Raw genomic sequence first — 22,336 nt, 5'->3', positions numbered from 1 at the left:
TACATTTTTGTGCGGCACACTTCAATCGTAAAACGGACGACCAAACAGCTGCCACCGCCGTCTGAGACAATTACGCGCCTTGGCAGCTCTCTCTTGGCTTTTATGATGATTTTCGACAAAGAGCCCAAATTACTTTAATAACGTCATCGTCACTTTGATGTCGACTTTGTTGTGGCGTCAAGTGTTTTTTGTCCGCCACTGAAGAAGGCCAGAGGAAAGGTTCCCCGAAAAGATGCACTAACCCACTTGCCAGGATGCCACATAGCTCATGACGATTTCCGGTCTTTAAGCCCCAACTGGCCTTGGAAGGAAAGCCACAGAGCCACCACAGTGCACTGCCCTGCTGGCCGGAATCCGGACTCCGCCCCTGTTTGCTTTTTCCCCCAGACCTCCTTGGATCGCCGACGGCGCATAAGATTTTGTGTTTTCATTTCATTTGCGGCTTTGGCTTTTATTTACCTCCAGTTTGGGCTTCAGAAGCTCCACAGGCCAGACTCTACGCCCTAATGCGCATTATTTCGTTTTAATTACATGGCTGGCTGGCCATTTTGTGAATCAATTTCGGCACAGAGAACTTCGGGAGTCCTCGCTCCCGGAATGCTAATTGAAGGTAATGATATTAGGACAGCAGGTCGTATGCTTAATATGCCAAAACATTCCTTGGACCGAGGACTGGCGACTGAAATTACATTACAGAGGACGGCACGAATTTAATTGTCCATTCCGGGATTTAACGATGAAAGGATAATGTCCCATTAATTGATTATTTTATGCGCTCTGCGATTATAATTGGAAACGTTTCCCTTGCTTGTCTTGGGAGCGGAGTCTTGGGATAAAAACGCTCATCTTTCAAAGTCAATTGGCTGCTGAAGCTTCCCTTTTCGAGGCATTTTCCTGGCATTGACTGGATGCCAAGTTAATTGACATCAATCTGTTATTCAGCCGAAGAGCTGCGCCGCACGGTGGCAATCTAATCAGATTATTACGCATACGCCCCATGGGGCCACACCTTCGTTGGTTGTCGTTGTCGTTGTCGGCTGTCATCCTGCTTCGTCCTTAAGCAAGCTTAAATATTTAATTTTTCGGGCTTGAAACTTTGGAGTCGCCTGCGAAATATATGTGTGTGTTCACACCATAATAGCCCGCACATAAAGATATTAAAAAGTTTTCCTTTTTTTCGCGCGCCGCTGCCTTGTTGTTTCCATTTGCAGCTGCCTTTTGTGTTGCTCCCAGACATTTATTGCCCCGGCGTTGTCAAAACGGACGGAAAACCAGCACCACCAGCAGTGGCAAACTTTGCGCCCCGAAAATTATTTCCCCCAGCTGTTGGGAGCACTTTTTTTTATGGGATTTCTATGTTTGATCTACACACCCCCGAACACCATCGCTCGCTCCATGCACTGTTTCATAATTTATGATTGTTTGGCCCTGTAATTTGTGGTTTTTTGATTTGTGCTAACAACTTGAGGGTTTTCCAGCCAACCAGCCAACCTGACTAACCTGAACTGTATCTTTCCAGCGCTCAAAGTGAAGCTCATGGTGCGGAGGCCACACTCGCAGCTCGTGGAGCAGGGCATCATACCATGTAAGTATCGCCAGAATCAGTGCCGTCAGATAGGGAGCATTTAGCCGCTTAGTCAGTCAGTTAGTAGATCGATAAAATACACATTAACCACACTTAGCTGGCTCCGAGCAGATGCTCCGGGGCGGGCCCAATTCGTCCGCCAAAAAGGATATGCAAATACAGCCGAACATTTCGTTTGAATGGCTTTCAAATTTATGCGCCCGGCAGAAGGCAGAATGAAATGCAAACGGAAGAACTGGCGGCGGCGAGATGCGGGACAATATAAGGAATAAAAGGACCAGGGAAAAGTATCCTAAGAAATACGCAAATTTACAAACTAATTCAAAGCCCTCAACGCAGCCGAAAGTGAATTTGAATTTAAATGATGAATTTCCCCGCAAGATGCGTAGCGCAGAGGCACAACTTTGGGCATTGAATCATCATATATTTTGCGGATGTCCGGATGAGTGAGGGTATTTATGGAGGGCTAGGAAACGCATCAAATTTATTAGACAAATACTTGGGCATTCCACTTCATGTGGTTTGTTTGTTAAAGCCATTGATTAAATGGAGAGTAGCTTCCATAAGAAAGCTTTAAGAGAAAGAATACTCAGAATATTCCAAAAATATCTCCATGGAAGGGAGATATTTCCATATTTCTCCACCATCTCCCAGCTTCGGCCTTTTCCGATGATGGTTAAATATACTCTTTCCACTTTTATATTAATAATTTGCACTCTATTATAGCTCTGAAAACATCGCCCGCTATCCACGAACAATGTAAGCAACTGGAACGGGCCAAGACCAGCGACCTGCTGAAGGCCAAGATCCAGCAGCGGCCGAACCGCGAGGACCTGGAGCGCCGCCACATCCTCGAGGAGGACGAGTGCCACATCGACCCGAGCCTGGCGGAGAAGCAGCGCATGCTGAAGAAAGCCCGCCTGGCCGACCAGCTCAACTCCCAGATCCAGCACCGCCCGGGCCCGCTGGAGCTCATCAAGAAGAACATCCTGCACACGGAGAAGCCCATCGAGAAGATCGTCAAGGAGGGCCTCGTCTCCTTCAAGGCCACCAGCGAGGGGCTGCTGACGCGGCCGCAGCACCCCCACAGCTATGTAACCTTCGACGAGGACTCTCTCAGCTCGGAGAGCGACACTCGGCAGACGCCGCCCCGCCTGGACGAGGCCATGGTGGTCACGGCCACGCCCCCGCCTCCCAGTACCGATGTGCTGCAGGCGGCGGCCGCCTCCGCTGGCATCGTGACGATGGCCCTGACCATGCCCACGGCCGGGGGCCAGCTGGTGGTTAGCTCGCCGCAGATCCTGCCACAAGCCCAGCCCCAGCCGCAGGCACCCAAGGCTGTGGTGGTGCCGGTGATGGCGCCCGTGCCACCCCCACCGCCTCCGCCACCACCACTGCCAGCGAGCGGAATCAAGGTGAAGCAAGAGACGGCCAATCTGTTCGAGGAACTGTGCCAGAGCGTCACCGGCTCTGCGGCCAGTCTGGGGCAGCAGTTCCTGCCCATGCTGGCCTCGCCCTGTTCCCTGGCGTCGAGCACCTCCACTCTGAGTCCGCTGTCTTCCATCGCCTCGCCGCCACCGCCTCCGATGACGTCCGCCAGCGCCACTGCCCACAGGCTGCACCTCCAGCCCGTCTCCGTGAAGTCTGATGCCCCGGGCAAGGACAAGAACCGGAAGAAGTCCAAGTCGAAGCCGGTGTCCAAGGCGCGAACGATCAAGTTCCACGAGTACAAGGGTCCGCCGAGCGCCGCCGGCCAGAAACAGGACCAGACGCAGCCGGAGGAGACCTCCTACCAGTTGATGTTGGAGCAGCAGAACTGCCTCTTGAAGTTCCTGGAGAACCTGAACAAGAACCAGTCCATACTCCCACCGAGCAGCGCGGCTGCGCTTCCGCCCAGCAACAACAGTATCACCGTCACCACAAAGACGGTGCCCGCCCTGGCTTCTCAATCCGTTCCAGTTCCGGCGCCCCTCAGCTTGCCCAACACCATTTCCATAACGAGCAGCACCGGCGGAGCTCCCCTGAATTTCGGGGACGCAGCCATGCTGACTCCCACGCCTGCGGCCACGCCTACGCCCACGCCGCCTACCCTGTCGCTGATAGCCACGACCCAGCCGCAGCAGCAGCCCATGCAGCTGCAACAGCAGCCGCAGACGCCGCAACCTGCTGCAGTGCAGCATCCACCGCCACTGCCCTCGCCGGCGCTGTCCGTGAGCTCCTCCATACCGCCCAGCCCGGCCACAAGCTACGCCGAGTCGACCACGAGCTCCATCACGGACCTGACGCGTCTGGAGAAGATGAAGGTTTCGGACTTAAAGCAGCACCTGAAGCGACGGAATCTGCCGGTGTCCGGGCCCAAGCCCCACTTGATAGAGCGCCTGAAGCCGTATCTGCCACTGGAGGCACTCGATAGCTCCACATCAGTGGCCCAGGTGAACGCCACAAGTGCTCCGGCCACCACGGAGGTGATCACCATTAGCGATGCCATGGACACGAGCAACTGCGGCCTGGTGGAGCAACCCCCACCGGTGACCATGCTGGTGTCGGACCACGGCATGGAGCACGAGCAGATGGACGTGGTGCAGCAGCACCAGATGGACACCACCCACCCGATGACGCTGCAGACCATCTTGCCGCCTCAGCCGCAGACGGCCACGATAATCCTCACCAACGAGGAGTTGCTCCGCGAGCAGCAGCGCCGCATTGACGAACTGCAGCGCCAGTTGCAGCGCTCGCAGCAGGAGCTGCAGCAGATTCGCCAGCGGCAGCAGCAACAGCAGCAGCAGACCGTTACCGCCCAGGTGGTGAATGCCTTGCCCTCGCAGCAGATCACTCTGATCACCACCACGTCGTCCAACGGTCCGCCGCAGACCTTGACGGTGCTGCCGCAGAAGGTGGAGGCGAAGCACACCAGCATTCCCGCCAAGGTAACTGCAGTGAAGGCCAGCAAAGTCAACGGAGTGTCGCAGCAGCAGCAGCAACAGGCGGCCAAGAAGGCCAGCAATGGTGGCACTAATACTGGCAGCAACATTTCGGGCAATCCAGCTCCCATCAACCAGAAAATGGTGGTCAAGCAGCAGCTGGAGGCTAAGATCCAGAAGCAAAAGGCAGCGGCAGCTGCGGCGGCACAGCAACAGCAGCAGCAGGCCCTGCAGCAGCAACAGCAGCAGCAACAACAGCAGCAGCAGCAACAACAGCAGCAACAGGTGCGCTTGCTCACGCAAAAGACACAAACTGTACTCATTCCATTCAACAACAATAACAACAATCATATAAACAATGCTCCTGCCAAGACAACAACAACGGCAGCCACCAAGAAATCCGCAACCATATTGCAGGCAGCCAAGCCAGCGGCAGCCGTGGCAGCAGCAGCAACACCTGCAACAGCCACGCCGCACCACAACAATTTGGGGCTGCTGTGGAACGAGAGCAATCAGACCATTTTCCTGGTGGGCCTCAACGATCAGCACATGACGGCGCACACTCTGGGGAACATCAGTCTGACAGCCACAACAGCAGCAACAACAACCACCGCACCACCGCCAGCTGCAGCGACTGTGGCAGCGGCAGCACCACCACCTGCCGCAGTGGCTCAGCCCAAAAAGCTGCTGAACGGCCATCAGCGCACAAGCTCCCTGCCCAGTATTGTCTTTCCCATTGAAGCCAAATCGATAATCACGCATCAGCAGCTGCAGCAGCTCCAGCAGCAGCAACAGCATCAGCAGCAGCATCAGCAGTTCCAGCCTGCCCAGCAGCAGCTCATCCAGCTGGACCTGAAGCCCTCTCCCGCTCCACCGCCGCAGTATGAGGAGGCCACCAAGCAGCTGGCGGCCAGCAAGGCGGCGGCTCTGAACGGCCTTATGCCGCTGGTGAAGATCAAGGAGGAGCCAGTGCAGTCGCCAACTCCAGTCCAGATGGCGCCAACGGCCAGCAGCCAGGCTGCCAAGCGCAAGGTGGCCGGAATCAAGTCCGAACAGGTCAGCGATGTCCTGGACATACTCATCAAGCAGGGGGAGCTGCCGGAGAGTGCCCGGGAGCCGATCACGCCGCTCACCCCCCTGCCCGAGCTGGCCATGTTCAGTGCCGCCACGACGCCGGGAGGAGCCAGCATAGTGCCCAAGCTGGAGGCATCCCACACACCCTCCCAGCAGCAGCATCAGCAACAGAACATGGACATGGCCATGGACACGAATGATTTCCATCCGGGAAGCGCGGCCAGCGCCGCCAGTTTCATTGACAACATCGACATGGCCTCGCCGCTGCAACCGGATGCGGGGGCCATCGATGCGGAGAGTGTGGCCAAGACCCTGGACATCTTCCTGGAGCAACACCATGCCACGCCGCCGCCCAGCACGCCGCCCAAGAGCTGCCACAGCAGCTGCGAGAAGCCGCCGAGTCCGGACGCCAAGCTGAACCACTTCGACGAGTACGAGCTGCTGGAGCTGATGTCGCAGCAGCTGGAGATGGACATGGGCGAGGACGCCACCAGCAACCCGGCCAGCAGTTACTGCCAGGCCTCCAAGAACGGCAACAACAACCTGCGACGCGATCTCAATCCCAGCCTGCAGCCGTCCATCAACGAGCTTCTCGATGCCAGCAGCCCGGACAGCGTGCTGCTGAACAACAATCCCGGAGGTCCGGCGGACGTGGACTTCGATGCCGACAGCTTCGTGGCCCAGTTGAGTCAGCACGTGACGGGAGGTGGCAACGGCAACATGGCCTCCGTCAACGGTGCTGGCGAGTCCTCCTCCTCGTCCTCCTCCGCCGGGTGTGTGGTGAACGGCCACTTCAACAGCCACAGCACGCCCATGGACTGCGACGACTTCGAGAGCACCCTGAACTCCTTCATGCAGGCGGTGACCCAGCCGCAGGCGGGCCCACACGGCGAATACGTAACGACCACCAGCATGGCGCACAGCGGTTCCGGGGGCGTGGACAACGGCGGCAGTGGAGGGGGCGGGGCAGTGGACGCCTTCAACACCAGCGGCGACATATTCGATCTGTTCAACATAGACGACTACAAGATGAACTGGGCGGCGGGGGACTTTACGGTCTAATGGAGGAGCGAGTGACAGAGCAGATATTTCATAGAGATCCCAAAACAAGAAACTTTTCCGTAAAAAACACAATCCAGCGTGGTGCTCACTTTTCTCGAAAATATTCCTGAAGAATTCACACACACACCAACACACCTACACACACACACCACACCTATACATACACAAGAAACAAATCCTATTTATTTTCTAAATGCATTTAAAACATTTGAACGTCAGTTGAAATTTCGAAACTTTACTATTTCCAAGAAAACAAGAGCAAAAAACAAAAAAAAATACCAAAATTGCCGGGAGCGACACTCCAAAAACTAAAACTAAAAACTAAAAAACATACTTTTGAAACCCTTTCCTATATAAGCAAGAAAAACAAACGAAAAAACAGCCAAAACATTTAGAAAAGCATAAAAAGTAAAACTTATCATAAACTATCATTAAAAAATAAGCCTAAAAATGCAAAAAAGCCTACAAAAAAATGTTGTAAAGATCGAAAAGAGAGAAAAGTTTAAACAAAAAAAAAAAAAAAACAAAAGTACATGTTTCTAATGAAGGTCATTCCAATTTGAAAATAATGCGAGTGAAATCTTACTAACTAACAGAAGCGAGAGAAAGTGAGTGAGGATGAATGATAAGAGTCTAGAAGGAAGGTCAGAGGTCAGAAGTCATGAAAGGATAGAAGCCAAGAAAGGATAGAAGGATGAACAGGAAGAAACTTTAAAAATATTTTAAATTAAAAAATATATTCATGTCGTAGGATGAGGCGGCATCGGTGAAATCACATTCAGTAATTTTGTTTTAAGTTCTATTTAAAATGAAATTAAATACATTATTTAAAGTGAATGCGGAGCTTATTCTAATTTAAAAGCAAATTAAACTAAATATTTAGCAAACACGAAAAACACACAATTTGAGAAGTATTTCCTGTAAGGAAAGAAAAAGCCTTTAAAGTAGCAAGTCGGAGCAAAACTCAGATCAATTTCATTTGAAATGCCTTTTAAGCCAATTAGCGAAAATATATACACAAAAATACATTTCTTTCTTTAGTTGCACTCACTTCTTAGGCACAGCGATTCCGTTACTTAAATTAATTCTAATCCAATTCTATTCTAAATACAATTATTCTTAAAGGTACTACTGTACTACTGTAGAGTAACTAGATCCTGCGGCGTGTACTTAACGCACTCTTCTAACCGTTTTAAGGCAATTCGGAATTGTAATTTTTTAACCTTCGTATTCGGTTAAGTGTAGGTATTTTGTATATCGGGCGGGGGAGCATGCCAAGCATTCGGACATATTTTTGAGTGTAAGGCTCAACTAAAAGATAACCTAAAGTTGAAATAAATAAATTGTAAGCAATTGACACATTTCAACCAGTAGTAAGAGTAAGCAAAAACAATTCAAAATTGCAATTTGTGAGAGTCGAGTCGAGTCGAAAGAGAAACCACAAAACTCAATACACCAATATATGGATATATTTTTGTATAAGCGAATTATATAAGTGTACTCGTAACTTAGCTCTAGTCTAAAAAGGCAAACAATACATACTACGTAAACATACATTTCACATCTCACCCGCAAAGTTAATCACTTGACACTCGTTTACATTTGCAATAATCCTCTCGGACACTGATTTCAACTATCTGCATAAATTTGCATAATTGAATTTTAAGCTTAACGTTTAATTATCATCGACGCGCTTTAAAAAACATACAGAGTAAAAATAAAAAAAAAAAAAACTATATCGCTTCCATTATAACAATTCATAAATTATTTTAATGAATACGTTTATTGTTAGAAGGAACTTAATTACCATAACTAAGCTTATTGTTTGATTAATTCTAAATTTAATTGCATAAATATCTATAATTTAATGTTGGCTTGAACATTTTTGTGCGTTGCGTTTAAAAGAGAACTTCATTTAAATACAAACAGCAGAAATACAGAATAAACTCCATCACATCATAAAACTATGTGTAATTTTTTGCAGCAAGAGCAAACGGATAAAAGTCTATATATAATATATAACAAGTGATATACCGATATACTTATGTATACATTATATGAATATAACTGTGCACATGTGCAAGAATTTAATGCGTAAATAAAAATATTCATTTTTCCAACAAAAATGTTAATTTACTCATCAGACTGATTAGCTCGCTGGGGCATCGCTGGGGCGGTGGCCAAAAAATAAAGTCAAACAATTAATTTTCTTTGTGCCTTATCGAGTTTCAAACTCTCTGAAGCACATTAAGTACGCATTTAAGCGCATTACGCCCCAACGAAAGATAAATTCAACATTAAAATTAAAATCAATGACGGCATAATACGCAATCATAATGTTTTTGTGGCTGCCACAGCCACAGCGGCAACGCCAACAAAACAAGGCTTATCATTAGCAAAGCGGCCACTGCTTGCGGCCTGGAGGCCTGGAGGCGAGCGAGTGTCCTGCTGAATTCGAGACTCGACTCGACTCGACTCGAGTTGAGTTGTTTATTTTTAGACCCGAAACGAAATCAGCAAACAATATGACGCAAAATTGCAGCCACAGTAGCCATGGCAACAATTGTCGGATATTCCATAGTTGGACGGCTGCCAAGCGTTAAGGCTTACAGCTCGAGGACACGACAGGACCTGCTGCGCTGAGCAATTCAGAGCCCCACACAATGGCTTTCTCTCCGCTGGCCTGTGTACATATATCCTTCGAAAATTGACTTGTCTTCTTCGGGGAGGAGGAGGATGAGGCTTTAACCCGCTGTGGGTCATTATAATCCTTTGAAATCTTTGATCAGAGGAAACTCTGTTGCATTTGGAAGGACACAGTAATTTGTTAGAAATTTGGGATATTACTAATGTACATTACTAATACGACCTGTTTACCCAAAATGTACTCATGCGCCCTGCTGGTCTTACAACCTGGTTAGTAATATTAACTTAGTATCAGAAATTCAGGTTGTTATTTATTTGTTTTATTTATTAAACTCCCTTATAACCAACGTTGGGTTAACGATAAATATTACATTCGGATTTCATTCAGTTCAGTTAATCCTTTGTCTGCCAAATAAATGTGAGCATATTCATGGCCAATAAAATGGTTAAGGCAGCTTTTAATCAATGAAAAACTTGTTCGTTTCCCACAATAAAGCCATATGCCATCGGCTTTAACGACTGGCATGTAGCCATGGCAATTTGTGCATCCATCGAGCGATGTTTTCGACCGCCTTTGTAGCGAAAGAACAGCAACCGCGTCGTGCCACAACAGCTGAAATATGTGCCAGCAACAGTTGCCACCAATCCGCGACCCATCGGACACTCAACCTACCACACACACACCAACCCACTGCCACCAACTTCGAACTAAATTTATACAACGGTGACTGTAATTTGCGTTATTAAAATGGCGTCAGTTGCTTACCAAAGCGAAAAGTTTCGCCACGCCCACCTCGTCCCGCCTCCTATCCGAAGGGTCCCACGATTCGGATATCCCGCCCCCACTCGTCCTTGTCACTGGAGTCCAGTGCTGTTTGTGCCACGGTCCTCTAATTGTGTTTTAGCTGCGCTACGAGTAAGGACTCTGATGGGGAACTGGACTAGCGACGAGAACATCGAGATTTATTTCCGAAACTTTCGTATTTTGGGGAAACCATCACATGAACAGAAGAATTTTTATACGCTTGCTGATATTAATATAGTTCCTTTGAGCTTCAATTTATAAAAGGTTCTTTAGTTTCCTAGCTGATTTGGAAAAACTAAGATACCAAGATACCATTCCATTTCCTGTCACTTTTGTATTGAAACAATTTTTACTGACAAGCTCAGTAGAAGGCTACATTTCTATTCTGGATGATCAAATTTTCAAGCGGAATACATAGAAACAAAAAGTCTTTCTAGACGAATTTAGCTTTTATATATTTTCAAGTAAAATACTACCAGAATTAAACCTACAGTTTCCTCTCGATAACATTATATATTTGAAAGTATACTATTTTCAGGATGGACGCAGACGACTTTCGTGGAGGTATGACTCTCACAATTGGTCGTGCATCCATATGGGTGTATTTCGAAGGAATCGCAGATCCTTGGGTGGAGTTTCAAATTTTTAGGGAACTGGCGTTGATTCTTGTGCGCCTCTTTCAGGATGATTCGTCCAGAATGATCGCGGATGGTGGAGCTTCCGGGGATTCGGTAGACACAACTAGGCAACCCACCTCGTAGCGCAAATGACATTGTCCGCAGTTCGTGGAATATAACTTGGAGAGTATTGGAGTTATTTATGTCAACAATAGTTTCAAAATAATTTTTAAAATTCACTGTTTTTTGTAGCCTTTAGATAAAAAATAAATTTTGATTACCGTAACTGAATTTGTTTTTTTAATTAGATTAAGAGCTTCAAAAACTTTGTGTAGTTGTCACTTTTTCCAATAGAAACATCTTTATAACTTGGCTAATACCTGGCAGAACCAGAAACCCCTATTATAACTTCAATTACTATTATTTTCTATCTTTCCGGTTATATAATTATATGGTTAACAACAAGTAATTATCCTGTTAATAAATAATAAGACAAACATTAGATAATTATAGAAGAAAACTTTTTTCCTTCGAAGGAAAGGCATTTATAATATTATAGAAAAATCCCTTTATCGCCCCAAGGAGGTTTCCTAAACTGTTCAAGCCGAAGCCCCCCAAGGACCTACGCAATGTGCAGCCCTTTTTCCCCCCGTCCTGGCCAAGCAACAAGTTGGCTAAGGACACACTTTATCCCTCCTTGAAGGCGGCCTTAGCCTCCACTACCACCCACTTGTCAAACTGTTGCTTTACTTCAGTTTTGTGGTGCGAACTTTGCCAGCCCTCGGTGCGAGCTGATCGATATCAATTGATTGAACCTGGGCAGGAAGTGGGCCCCAGTTTCTTTCCAGGCGCTGAAGGAGGCGCATTTCCTCTTTGATTAACAAAAGGAATTTGCAGGCGCCCAACAAATTATGACCTACTCGACAGCAATTTCCCTGGCGCATTATTCAGAGTTAATTACTTTGTCAAAAAAAGCGTTGTGAGCCAAGCCGGGCCAAGCCATTATAGCTCCGGGCCATTGCCATTGTTCTTGGCGGCTTTGGCGTGAAAATTCAATTAACTTTGCAGTAAATAGACAAAAATACGCCATTGTGCTAGGGCTTGGCCCGGCCTAGGCGAAATCTGTCGCCAAAACTATTTGCATTGAACATTTAACCCAAATGCCAACGACGATGACAGGACAACAATGGCAGTGTCAGTGGCTGTGGCTGCTGCTGCTTGTCGCGATTTTTGCGTCATTTACTCAAGTTTATGTTAAGACCACTTGTCGTCCTGGCAAATTGTTCTAATTAAGAAGACCAAGTTGGCGACGAACTTGGCCCAGAGTGAAAAGTGCGGTGAGGAGCGCCAGGGCAAGGATAGCTGCCGTTTGGGCAGGTAAAATGCCAAATTAAAATCGTAATGAAGCACTTAGGTTGTGTTTTCTTAGACCTTTTTGCTGCCCTCACAAAAGGGGACACTTGATTCAAGTTACTGTTATAGATATTTTTAAAAAATTATAGTATATTAAACATTGAATCAATATGGCATATCCGCTTCCAAGTTTCTCTTAAAGTCTTACTGAAGCTTAGTGTTTCTTGGTTAGAGTATCTATCATAAATGCCATCCTGTTTGGATAATTTTTAATTCTGCAATTCTGTCTGCTGGCCAGCAAGGATTTGAGATTCAAGGCATTAGCGTCAAGTGCTCGGCTGTCTTTCTTACGGGCGAGCTTCCACATAATTAAGTTGTAGCCATTGAAAGTGGCGAAGGGATTACGCGGACTGGTCCTGGGTCCTTGGAGTGAAGCCCTCTTGCCTGTCGCCATTAATTGAGTGTCATGTCGAATGCAAAATAAGCTTACGCATTTAGTTGACATAACCGTCAGGGATAAACTGCCAACTGGCCGTCCGATCTAATGACAGTTGCACTTGCAGTTGGCCGTCACTAAATAGATTTTTAAGCCAACTAATGGCGGCCAATTAATCCTGTCTTCTTGTTTTTCAACTCTGCCAGATAACTGCTAAAGGGCAGAGGTTCGTTTAAAAGTTATCTAAATTTCTCATGCATGCAGGTGGATCAGAAGGCCCTGCAGCTCTTTTTTTTTATTGATATGCCCCGCCGGCAGGACCTCCTGACCTGACCTACCGCCTCTGACCATGGGTCAATATTGGCTTGCTTTGCTGCGCTCGGTTTGATTTTGTTTGCTCTGGCTGCGAGCGTGTTGGGTGCAAAACTTTCGCCGCAAGACTCTCACACGCGCTCGGTGCTGGTGCCTGAGTGAGAGTGCTGGCTAGGATGTGTGCAAATGCTGGGGATATTCCATAGTTAAACAAAAGCATTTGCATGAAAATGTTTTACTTTTACTTGGTGTTTGTTTGCTGGTGTGACAGGCGCGAAAACCCCAGGACCACATCCAGCGGGGCGGGGTGGCATTTGTTTGCTTTTTGTTTTGTTTGGTTTTGTTCTGTTCTGTTTTGTTGTCTTTGTTTCCAGCAGTACTAATTGAAGCTGAATGCGCGGATTTTAGGCAGCCGACGCACAAAAGTAGGCAACAGATTTCGCCGCCAGCCCCGAAATCCCAAATACCCACCCCCTTACACGTCGGTAGTCCTGTAAGTGCGCAGACAGCGGACGACGCTGTAAAATGGAAAACTTAATCTGAAAAAATCAATCTGCAATAAAAATAAAATTAAGCAACGGCTCGTGAAAGCGCCGGCGGAAGGCACTAAAAAAAAGGTGATTCGAGGCGTTGGTGGGGCAGCGACACATAAAGAAGAGCCTGCAGGACGCAGGACTCTTGGCCGAAGGCAAAAGGTGTGCGTCAGGATTACGCGGCATTTCAGCATTTCGGCATTTCGTACCCATAAAGGCGTGAGACGAGAGCGTCCGGGGCGGCAAGGATATTCATAAATAAATATCTGCAGGCATACAAATTGATAAGCTGCCAGCCAGGACGGGCAGGTCCTGGCCATGTTTTCTGTCACGAGGGCCTGGCCATAAGCTCCCCAAACACAACAGCCGGACGACCCAGGACCCTCCGAGCCACCGAGCCACCGAGCCTGGCATCTTAATCGACAGACGGTGCATACCTTTTCGGAGTCCTGCGACTTCGATTCCTGGGACGTGGCTGGGGTATCTGAGCAGGCTCAACACAAACATCCCTTCGTGACTGGCCAGGACTACCAGGTAAACATGGTCTACACCAGGAGAATAAATACTAAAAGTGTCTTAGATTTAATGTTATTATTAAACAGTAATTGTAGTAGTTTTAAACTTTATTAAATTTAATTTAAAATAAGGCAACAAGTAATGGGAAAAATTAAATAGCAATAATTGTGTCCTTCTGTTTCTTTAAGTCTATCCGCTTTTATATTTTTTTGCAGCATTCTAATGCCGTTCGTCCTTCAATAGGCGCTGCTCCTTTCACACGCAATGCCGCCGCCCCTTGACGGTTTCCTCCCTCCCTTTGTTCATCGCATTGGCACATTTTCTTTTTGCTGCCTCCTCAGCTTTTTTCGCTTTTCCTGCTTTTCCCGCCACTCCCGCCCCACCTTTCCTCGGCGCCCATTGAATTTTATTGTGCGCTCAAATTGTTTTGGTATTCAAGCTTAAAGCACGCGACTGCTTCTATGCCTCCTTCTGTGGTTGCCACTGCTCCTTCTGCTTTCCTTTATTTTTTTGTTGCAGCTCCTGAATCCGCTTTCGAGGTGTTTGTGGGTCTGTGTGCGATGTTTCTGTCCCTGGCGATGTTCTCCTCCCTTCCAGCGTATCCTGTTGCTTGCGAAAACGCAACCAGTTGAACATTCCAGTGGGGCTCTCTGGGCCTCGGTATCCTTCGGCTTTCAATGTCGTCCCTAAGCCTCTCTCCCAATCACTCTCCCTCTCTCTCGCGCTGTCTGTGTGTGTCGTCCTTTCTCTCGTCCTTTTTCGGCTGTTGCTTGGCACATGTTTAACGCGCAATTATTTTGGTCCTGTTGCGCTTTTTCCTTCGCTTGTGTGGGAACGAGTGAGCGAAAGGACTCGAGTGTGTGAGAATGGGAGTGCTTAGCTTGTAGTTTGCATTCACAAATAAAAACGAATTTTTTAATTTCAAAAAGTAACGTTTAAAAATTCTTAAAAAAGGCATTATTTTTTGAGCAATCATATTCATTATGAGTTTATTAATATTAATAATATTAGAATATACTTTATGTCCTTCAAATTTGGGATTATAAGGATAAGTTCAGATATTAAATTTATTGCGACAATTGTATTACCATATTATTTAGAAATTTAAAAAAAATATATTTTAAGCTAGTTGAATGGTAAGGTTTATATTTTAAGAACGTTTTCCAAAATACATAATATATTTGAAAGAACTTAATGTGTATTTTTGTTTCTTCAACGAATATAAAGAATTACTTTAGTTTCACCCTTGATATTTATAATAATGGTTATTAAAATTTTTAATATAAATAGTAAATTCAAATCTGTTTAAAATTCAAATCTGAATCAAAAGTGCATTTTTACTGAGAATTTAATTGAAAGAAAAATGTTAAACAATAACTAAAATAATTCCAAATATGAATAGATAATAGCTAAATAAAATAAATTCCTGACTTCCATTTCTTGTGTTCCAAATTCCCAAAACAAACTGTATTTATTCTAAATATAAAACAAATAAATAAAAACTCCTTAATCATCTAATAACATCCCAAACAAACGCATAATCGACATCGGCGGCAAGCAACAATTATGAAAAGTCTCCACTCCGGTACATTTGGACATTTTCTGGTTCTAGGAGGCCGAAGGGGAGCAAAGGACTCGTCGGGTGTGGGGGCGTGGGAGTTGGAGAGTACGCGCACCTAAAGCTAATGCGTGGGCGTGGGGGGCGGGGCCCAGCTGCTGGCAGCCTGCATCCGCATCCAGGGAAATCGCTTAGCTGTTGCTTTCGCCGTCGTGCGCCGACTTGGCAAGGTGGAAATTGATATTACTTTTTAATGCTGGGCCAGCTGGCGAGCTTTCCAGTCGTGCCAGTCCTACCAGTCCTGCAGTCCTGCGGGCCAGAAAGAGACGGGGCGCGAGAGAAAGCAGGAGAAAGCGGGAGAGTGCGCGAACGAAGGACCAACTGGCAGCCTCGTCACAGTTCGAGTTGAGCCGTCTCGTGAGCAGGACATCAAGCGCGGAAGCTGCCAGTTGCCAGCCAGCCTGCCAGCCAGCCAGCCAGCCAGTAGATATCCTGTGGCTGTATCCTGTGCGCTGTCCAAGAAGCCAACCTCTGGCTCCTAACTTTCCCGGCCAAGGTGTGCGCGTGTGTTGGTGTGCGTATCCGTACCCGTACCCGTGTGCTGGCCAAACAAAGGCCATATAGCGAACAAGCCAACTTTCAAGTGGCAGCCAAGTGTCGAATATAAACCAATTAAAGCAGCAGCCGAATTTTAAAAATCAAATCATTTAAAACAAACGCTTTTTGCAAAAAATTTCATAACTTTTTGGGCTGGAAAAGGCAGGTGAGTAATGTGTTTGTGCTTTTCGGGGGCTTGTCCATAAATATTTTGATTATGAAACGTGTGAGAAAAATAAAAATATAAAAGTGATTTTTTTAAATAAAAAATATTGTTTGAAATTTTCGTTTTTAGTTTCAAGGTTCAATTTCGTTTTTAATTTTAGTTCAATTGAAAAGGTGTGAGATGAATAGAGGTTCCTGTTAAAAATACAATATGGAAAAGAATTTAAGATCGTTCTTTACAAAGTTTTTTTGAAAATTTAAAAATCAACTAATTCGTTAAAGTTTTCCAACTTTAAGAACCTAAACTCATCAAATCGAACAGAATAAATACAAGCTATATGAATGCCTGTCAAAATTTAGTGTTTTCGTGGCAGGCCCGCTCGCTAGGCTAGCAAATAGTTTAATTTCCGGTCTGGCCATCAGGCGCACTTCCGGTTTCAGTTTTATTTCCGTGTGACGAGCCAGCCTGTGCTCACTGTTCACTGTTAGCCGTTCATGTGTCGAACAAGAAGCACATATGTTATGTTAGCTATATGATTCCATTTAATGGATATAATTTCAATGCTGCGAATGAAAAATGAACGAAATGCGAGGCTATTGATTTTTTATTAAACTGAGGGCCTCCCCATGCCAACCAAAATTTCTCTCACCCACTTCTCGGGGCTGGGAGATGTTGTTGCAAAACTAATTCAAAATGTATTAACCGGGCTTAGCGGCCCGCGGCGGCAAGGGGCAGCCCTGGGCGGGATTAGGACCAAAGACGGCGGGCCCAACGCCTTGTACTGCGAAATAAAACAACTTAATGAAGCAAGAAATTGAAAACATTATCAAGGCGATTAATTATTGATACTTTGATGTCGCTCCCGTCCCCGTCTCCGTCCGCGCTGCCAGCTGCCTGCTCTCCTAATTAATTTATAATTAAGTTAATCATTTGCCGGAGGCGAGTACAGCACCTCTGGATGGCTCTGACTCTGGCTTTAAGACGGGCTTTCGGCCCTTGAAGGCCAACTTTAAGCTGTCTCCGGCACCTGGCTATCCGGCGATTGAGACTTTATGGACGTGACCCGCCTGCCGTATCGATGGCAATCAGTGAAAGTTTAGGGTCAGGACCCGGCGCTGGAGTGGCGGAGTGTGAGGATTCCCTAATGCTCTCGGAGTGAGGCGCCTGGCCGACCAACTGTCATTACTCTCGGCCCTAATCCCAGGCTCGACCAAAACCCCAAACCAATCCGAGTCCCAATCCTCACCTGCAGGTGCCTGTGTCTGGGCAGAGTCTGTTCGAAAGAGCCTTTATTATGCCATTTTAATTTAGATTCCTATCAATCAGTAATAAGCATTTTGCGCGCTGGCCCAGACCAGACAGAAGCTAAAAAATATCAGCCATTAAGGTCGCAGGCATTAGCCTAATACCCGCCTGATTTTTATTACGAAAACTCCACTTTATCGGAGTTTTCAAATGAATAAACACATAGAGCTTGGGGGCCTGGGACTTAAAATCCATTAAAATGCGATAGTTATTATTGGGGAGGTTTGGTTTTTCCATTTCTATTATTGGTTGAAAGTCAGGGGCAGTGATTTACAAATTCATTTGATTGTTTCCACAAGAAGCACAATTTGGGTATTGATATGGCCTGGTGTTTGTCAACTTTTTATGGCACCCGGAAAGGAGTAAACAAAGTTGTTTAGTTTCCTGTTTTGAGCGGATATGCAAATCAACCATCAAAACTCATTTCGGATTCCAGGACAACACAGCAGAGAGCAGAAAAGTTTCGCAAAAGCAACAACTATGGCGAAAAGAAAACTCATTCGGCTCGTTTGCATAAATTTGCGTCTTATTTTGTTGGCAATTTATATGCGCAGCCGAGTGACACACGCATTTTAATTGAAAGCAAATAAAATACTCCATAATACATAATATGACAAGCCATAATCCTGACAGCAACAGTTATGCACGATGACAGCCCACACAGTGACAGTGTCTATGGCGGGAAATGGGAAAAGCGGACAGAGTGGCGATCTGACAGGACATCTCAGTGAATTTAATGGCATTTAAAACAACTGCACGTTTCGCCCCGCTCTTTCCCAGGCCATCGGGCATCCTTCGTCCTAGAAATGTATTCATTAATGTCTCCAATGTCAAAGTGTTTAAAATGTTGAACACGCTCCGGGCATATCCTTGCCCCATCGCCAGCACACACACACGTGTGGGGCCGCAGGACTCCCACAAAGGATTAAGCCTTTTGTTTGGGCCTTGTTAGGGCGCCTTTGGCGCATTAGGCTTATTCTGGTTGCGTTTTAATCAAAAGCAAAAATTAATTAACTTTGTGCCGCAGAGGCTCCCTTTTTTCGACTGCCTCTGAATCTGACTTTTCATATTTTTTTGCTGTTTGGTTTAACTGGCTTGTGTGTTGTGAATAATGAACGAGTTCGGACTGTGAGATGCAAAATACCAAATTGCCGCTTCATTTGCAAAACAATTTTTAATAAAGCAGCCAACGGCAGGCGTGGCAGTATGGGCAGGATGGGCAGGATGGGCAGGACTCTGGCAGGTCCGGCGTAAACAAACAGCGGGTAAAAAATCCGGGCAGCAGATAAAAAAATGCGAGTAAACAAATAACCGACATAAAGCGCATAAAGCGAACGATGGTGGCCACAGACGCAAATATTTGTTTTACATTTTTAAATAAGTCGCTCGCATTTGATGTATTTTATTATTTTGATGGCCCATGAAGGACCTCCGAATGCAGGAGCTCCTCTGTTGTGTGTGCGAAAAGTGAACAGTGAGGGAATGTAATTAATTGAATTCCTTTGGCATGTCCACTCATCGGTACTGGCAGGACTGCCTTTTTTGCTCCTTCCATTACGCATGCAAAAATGTGCAAAGTGCAGGGTTATGCAAAAAATCAAAAGGGTTCTAAATGGCAGGGAGGCAGCACGGCTCACAGGACTCGCATGGGCCCACACAGGATGCTGTCATGCATGCGACGCTCAGTTGTCGTTCGCACACACACACTCCTCTATTTACTTTCTGTGGCTCGGCTCGACGAATTCTCAATTAAAATGTTTACCCCCCAAGTCCTGGGAAGCTCCGGAGGACGCTCCGGAGAAGCTCTTGTTCGCTGGTAATTTGCATATGTGGCTGCCAGAATGTTTCCCCGAGAACCATTTCGCTTCCCTTCTTTGGGCGCCATTAAAATAAACTATTTTAGGTTCCCCCAAAAGTATTTACTTTTCAGAATTAAATGTGCTCATTTAATAAAGTAAATGTGTAATTATTTGGCAGAGTCCTTCGCTTTCAATTGCATTTACCTTGAACTCAAAGTAAAGTTTTGAGATGCTTAATCCTGCCGAGAGAATCCTGTGCCGAGCAGTGTGTGTTTTCCCATCTTTGTAATGAAAATTAATTTACCTTTCTCTTCCGAATCCCAGGCATTACTTCATTTGACAATCCAATTTAGATAGTCCTAGATGTGAGTCCTGGTAGGAAGTCTAGACGGACTCTGCCGGCTCACCTTAACTCGGCCAGCAGACAGTGACAAAATGCTACAAATTTTACAATTTCCTTCTGCCATTTAAAGCCTCCAGCCGTCGGCTGTTGGCATTACCATTACCGTTACGCGGACTAGCCTTAATATCCGGCCTACGAAAAAACCGGACCTGGGAGTAGGAAAGATGCGGGGTGTCCTTGCAGCGACAGGAGGCAGATAGCTTGGGTGGGTAGCGTGGGTCGCCTGGTAGCCGTCGCCCCGTGTTTACATTTTGTTAAACGCTAAACGCGACCCTGACCCACGTCCAAAAACCCCTGCCGGTCTGCCCCGAAAGTGTAATCGCTCAAAGCAGCTGATAATGGCTCCGCAGGCTGCAGGATGCCAGGCGAATCCACCTAGGATGCCTACACTCCACGAAAACGTGTTAGTTAGAAGTTAGAGATGAATAGTGGGGAAGTTACAGTTTTAACACCATCTTTCTTTTTTTTCTGCAACTAATAATATACTAGGAAGCTAATTAATTATTAATCAGAACCTGTAATTTTTAATCCCATTTCTCTCAGTACATGATTCCTGGCAAACGTAAAATTGCCGCATTGTTTGGCTCTCAGTTCTGCGCAAAATTGACATTTTATGCCCTTTCCCTGGGCAGAGTGCGGGTGGGGATTGAATCGTAGGCCAGGATAACCCATCCTAATGAAATATTTGAGCCGCCCAAAGAGTCCTGTTATGAGTGCAGCGTAAGCTTCATGCCTTGATTAATGTAATTGCCGCCCAAGGGCCACGGCTACAGTAGACTTTGACACTTTGAACTGGCTTGTTGTGTACTCGAGATGATTAATGCATCTGGCCAGTGCTCTGTAGCCTGTAGCTTGTAGCCTTCGTCCAGTGTCCAGGAACGGCAACAGGCTGAGCTGAAAGTTCAACAAAATAAAAGCCCCATCTCCGGAAACCAAGAACTAAAATTGAAAGTAATTTTGACTGAAATGCAAAAAAGTTGAGGGCAAGCATTTTACCTAAATGTTACCGACCAAGAACGGAACAAGCCAAGGACGAGCTGTTTGCCCAAAGTTTTAAGTAAATTTCCAAATTTTTTGTCGAGGTCCTTATTTTTTCTGTATGGGGGGAGGGAGGTGGTATTGTAATTTTTTTGCCGTCTCCTTTGACCGCAGAGCTCATAGCTGACTGCCAGCGATATCGCTACAATGCAATGTGGAAACCGAGAGCCGGGATCCGAGAGCCGAGCAACAGTTTGGCCAAAAGTTGGGACAAACATTTATCAAACGAGCTAAGCAAAACTTTTTCGACCACCCCGGAGGCGCCATAAAAAGGGAAATGGGGCAAAAACTATTTGCGGTTGGCTGACAATAAAATACCCTTTATGGGAAAGTCATTCAGTGTGTCACGAGGACTACGTTGGATAGACGCCTCACTCGAGTGTGGAGTAAATATTTTCGATGGCGGCCATATTCGCTTTATGCATAAATATTTGCCCCAATTGGGGTTCATCTCTCATCAGGCGCATGAAAGTTCTTTATCAGAATGTATTCAATTTAGTTTGATTGCCTCTGCCCCTTTCACAGGAATGGGAAGAGTATTATTATCCAGCCCGCCCCTTCACTCAACCCCCGGAATGGTGTAACTTTTGCTCGCCTTTCTTTACTTTTTTTCTACACTTTTACAAACTGAGGGGGAACGTGCTGTGTTGTCTACAAAGTCGACATTTTTTCGCTTTGTTGTTCTTGGGGCTCGTGGCTGTTGCGTGGGTGCTGCGGTGGGTCCTGCGGTTGTGTGGCAGCGTATATTGTGCCACAGCCAGCTCATGTGCAGAGCGAAAATTACAAATTACAAGGCGGTCTGTGCCAGTTCGGCAATTGCCGCTCCCAAAAACGAAAACAAAAGCGCTGAAAAAACGGCAGACACAAGCCGCAGAACGAGAACAAGCCAAAAGGATTGACAGTTATTAAAAATGAAACGAGGCAATTACGTCCTGGTTTGGCTGCCAGTTGCTTTTGAGGCGTGTTTTACGGCCATGTTTAACCGAGGCTTTCATTTGCATACTTATTTTAGCCACTGGGTGTGTGGGTGTTTACGCAGGGGTGGACCTTGTCTATTGTATCAGTTTGAGGGGCAAGACACGCTACTTTTTTAAATGATTTGGCCTAAATACTCTAGAAGTTGTTACTTAAGCTATATTTTAGATTATGCCCCTTTATCTTGACTTTGTTTCTTAGCAGCCTACGTGGCGTATAAGTAATTTTTGTCTCCTATTTAAATCAACTATATCTATCTTACCATAACTACCTACCTTTTAGCATAAAAACTGTACCTTGTTTAAGGTAGTTGCAGCATTAGTAGCCCTGCCCTGAAGCATACGTGTCGTATACTTAATATTCCGGACAATCATACGAAATAAAATCCATAAACATCACTTGTAGTCTCAAATGAAAACGTGTGCATTTATTAAGTCTCCTTTAAAACCAACAATTTAATTTTAAGACCGTAATGTTTTACGGCCAAACAACGAGGAAGTTCACCCCCCGAGTGTGCGAGTGATGGTGTGTATGTGTTAGTGCGAGTTTGTTTGTGTTTGTTAACGTGGCCGTGCATACGCTGATTGCTGGCAAGCCTTCGTCTTATCGCGGCCTTTAAAATTGGCAAAGCCAAG

At 46.1% G+C, this 22,336-nt stretch overlaps 2 protein-coding genes across 6 annotated transcripts in view; both read left to right on the top strand.

Annotated features, from left to right (window-relative positions):
- LOC6493114 (myocardin-related transcription factor B) overlaps positions 1-10,996 on the top strand; it is a 39,629-nt gene extending 28,633 nt beyond the window's left edge. For 2 of the 3 annotated variants that reach the window (XM_001957036.4, XM_032454386.2), the window contains exons 4-6: positions 1,520-1,585; positions 2,312-10,557; positions 10,618-10,996. In XM_001957036.4, the coding sequence (XP_001957072.2) occupies positions 1,520-1,585; positions 2,312-6,642 (4,397 nt within the window). In that variant the 3' untranslated portion in view covers positions 6,643-10,557; positions 10,618-10,996. The remainder of the gene's footprint in view (positions 1-1,519; positions 1,586-2,311; positions 10,558-10,617) is intronic. The other variant, XM_044714375.1, reaches the window with a different exon arrangement.
- A 4,792-nt stretch (positions 10,997-15,788) lies between these two features.
- Positions 15,789-22,336, top strand: part of LOC6493115 (regulating synaptic membrane exocytosis protein 2) — a 53,603-nt gene continuing 47,055 nt past the window's right edge. For all 3 annotated transcript variants that reach the window (XM_014908731.3, XM_032454444.2, XR_004310932.2), the window contains exon 1: positions 15,789-16,181. The gene's annotated coding sequence lies outside the window, so the exon portion shown is untranslated. The remainder of the gene's footprint in view (positions 16,182-22,336) is intronic.

This window comes from Drosophila ananassae, chromosome 2R (genome assembly GCF_017639315.1).
Source record: "Drosophila ananassae strain 14024-0371.13 chromosome 2R, ASM1763931v2, whole genome shotgun sequence".
Lineage (NCBI taxonomy): Eukaryota > Metazoa > Arthropoda > Insecta > Diptera > Drosophilidae > Drosophila > Drosophila ananassae.
This window is presented reverse-complemented; position numbering and strand designations above follow the sequence as displayed.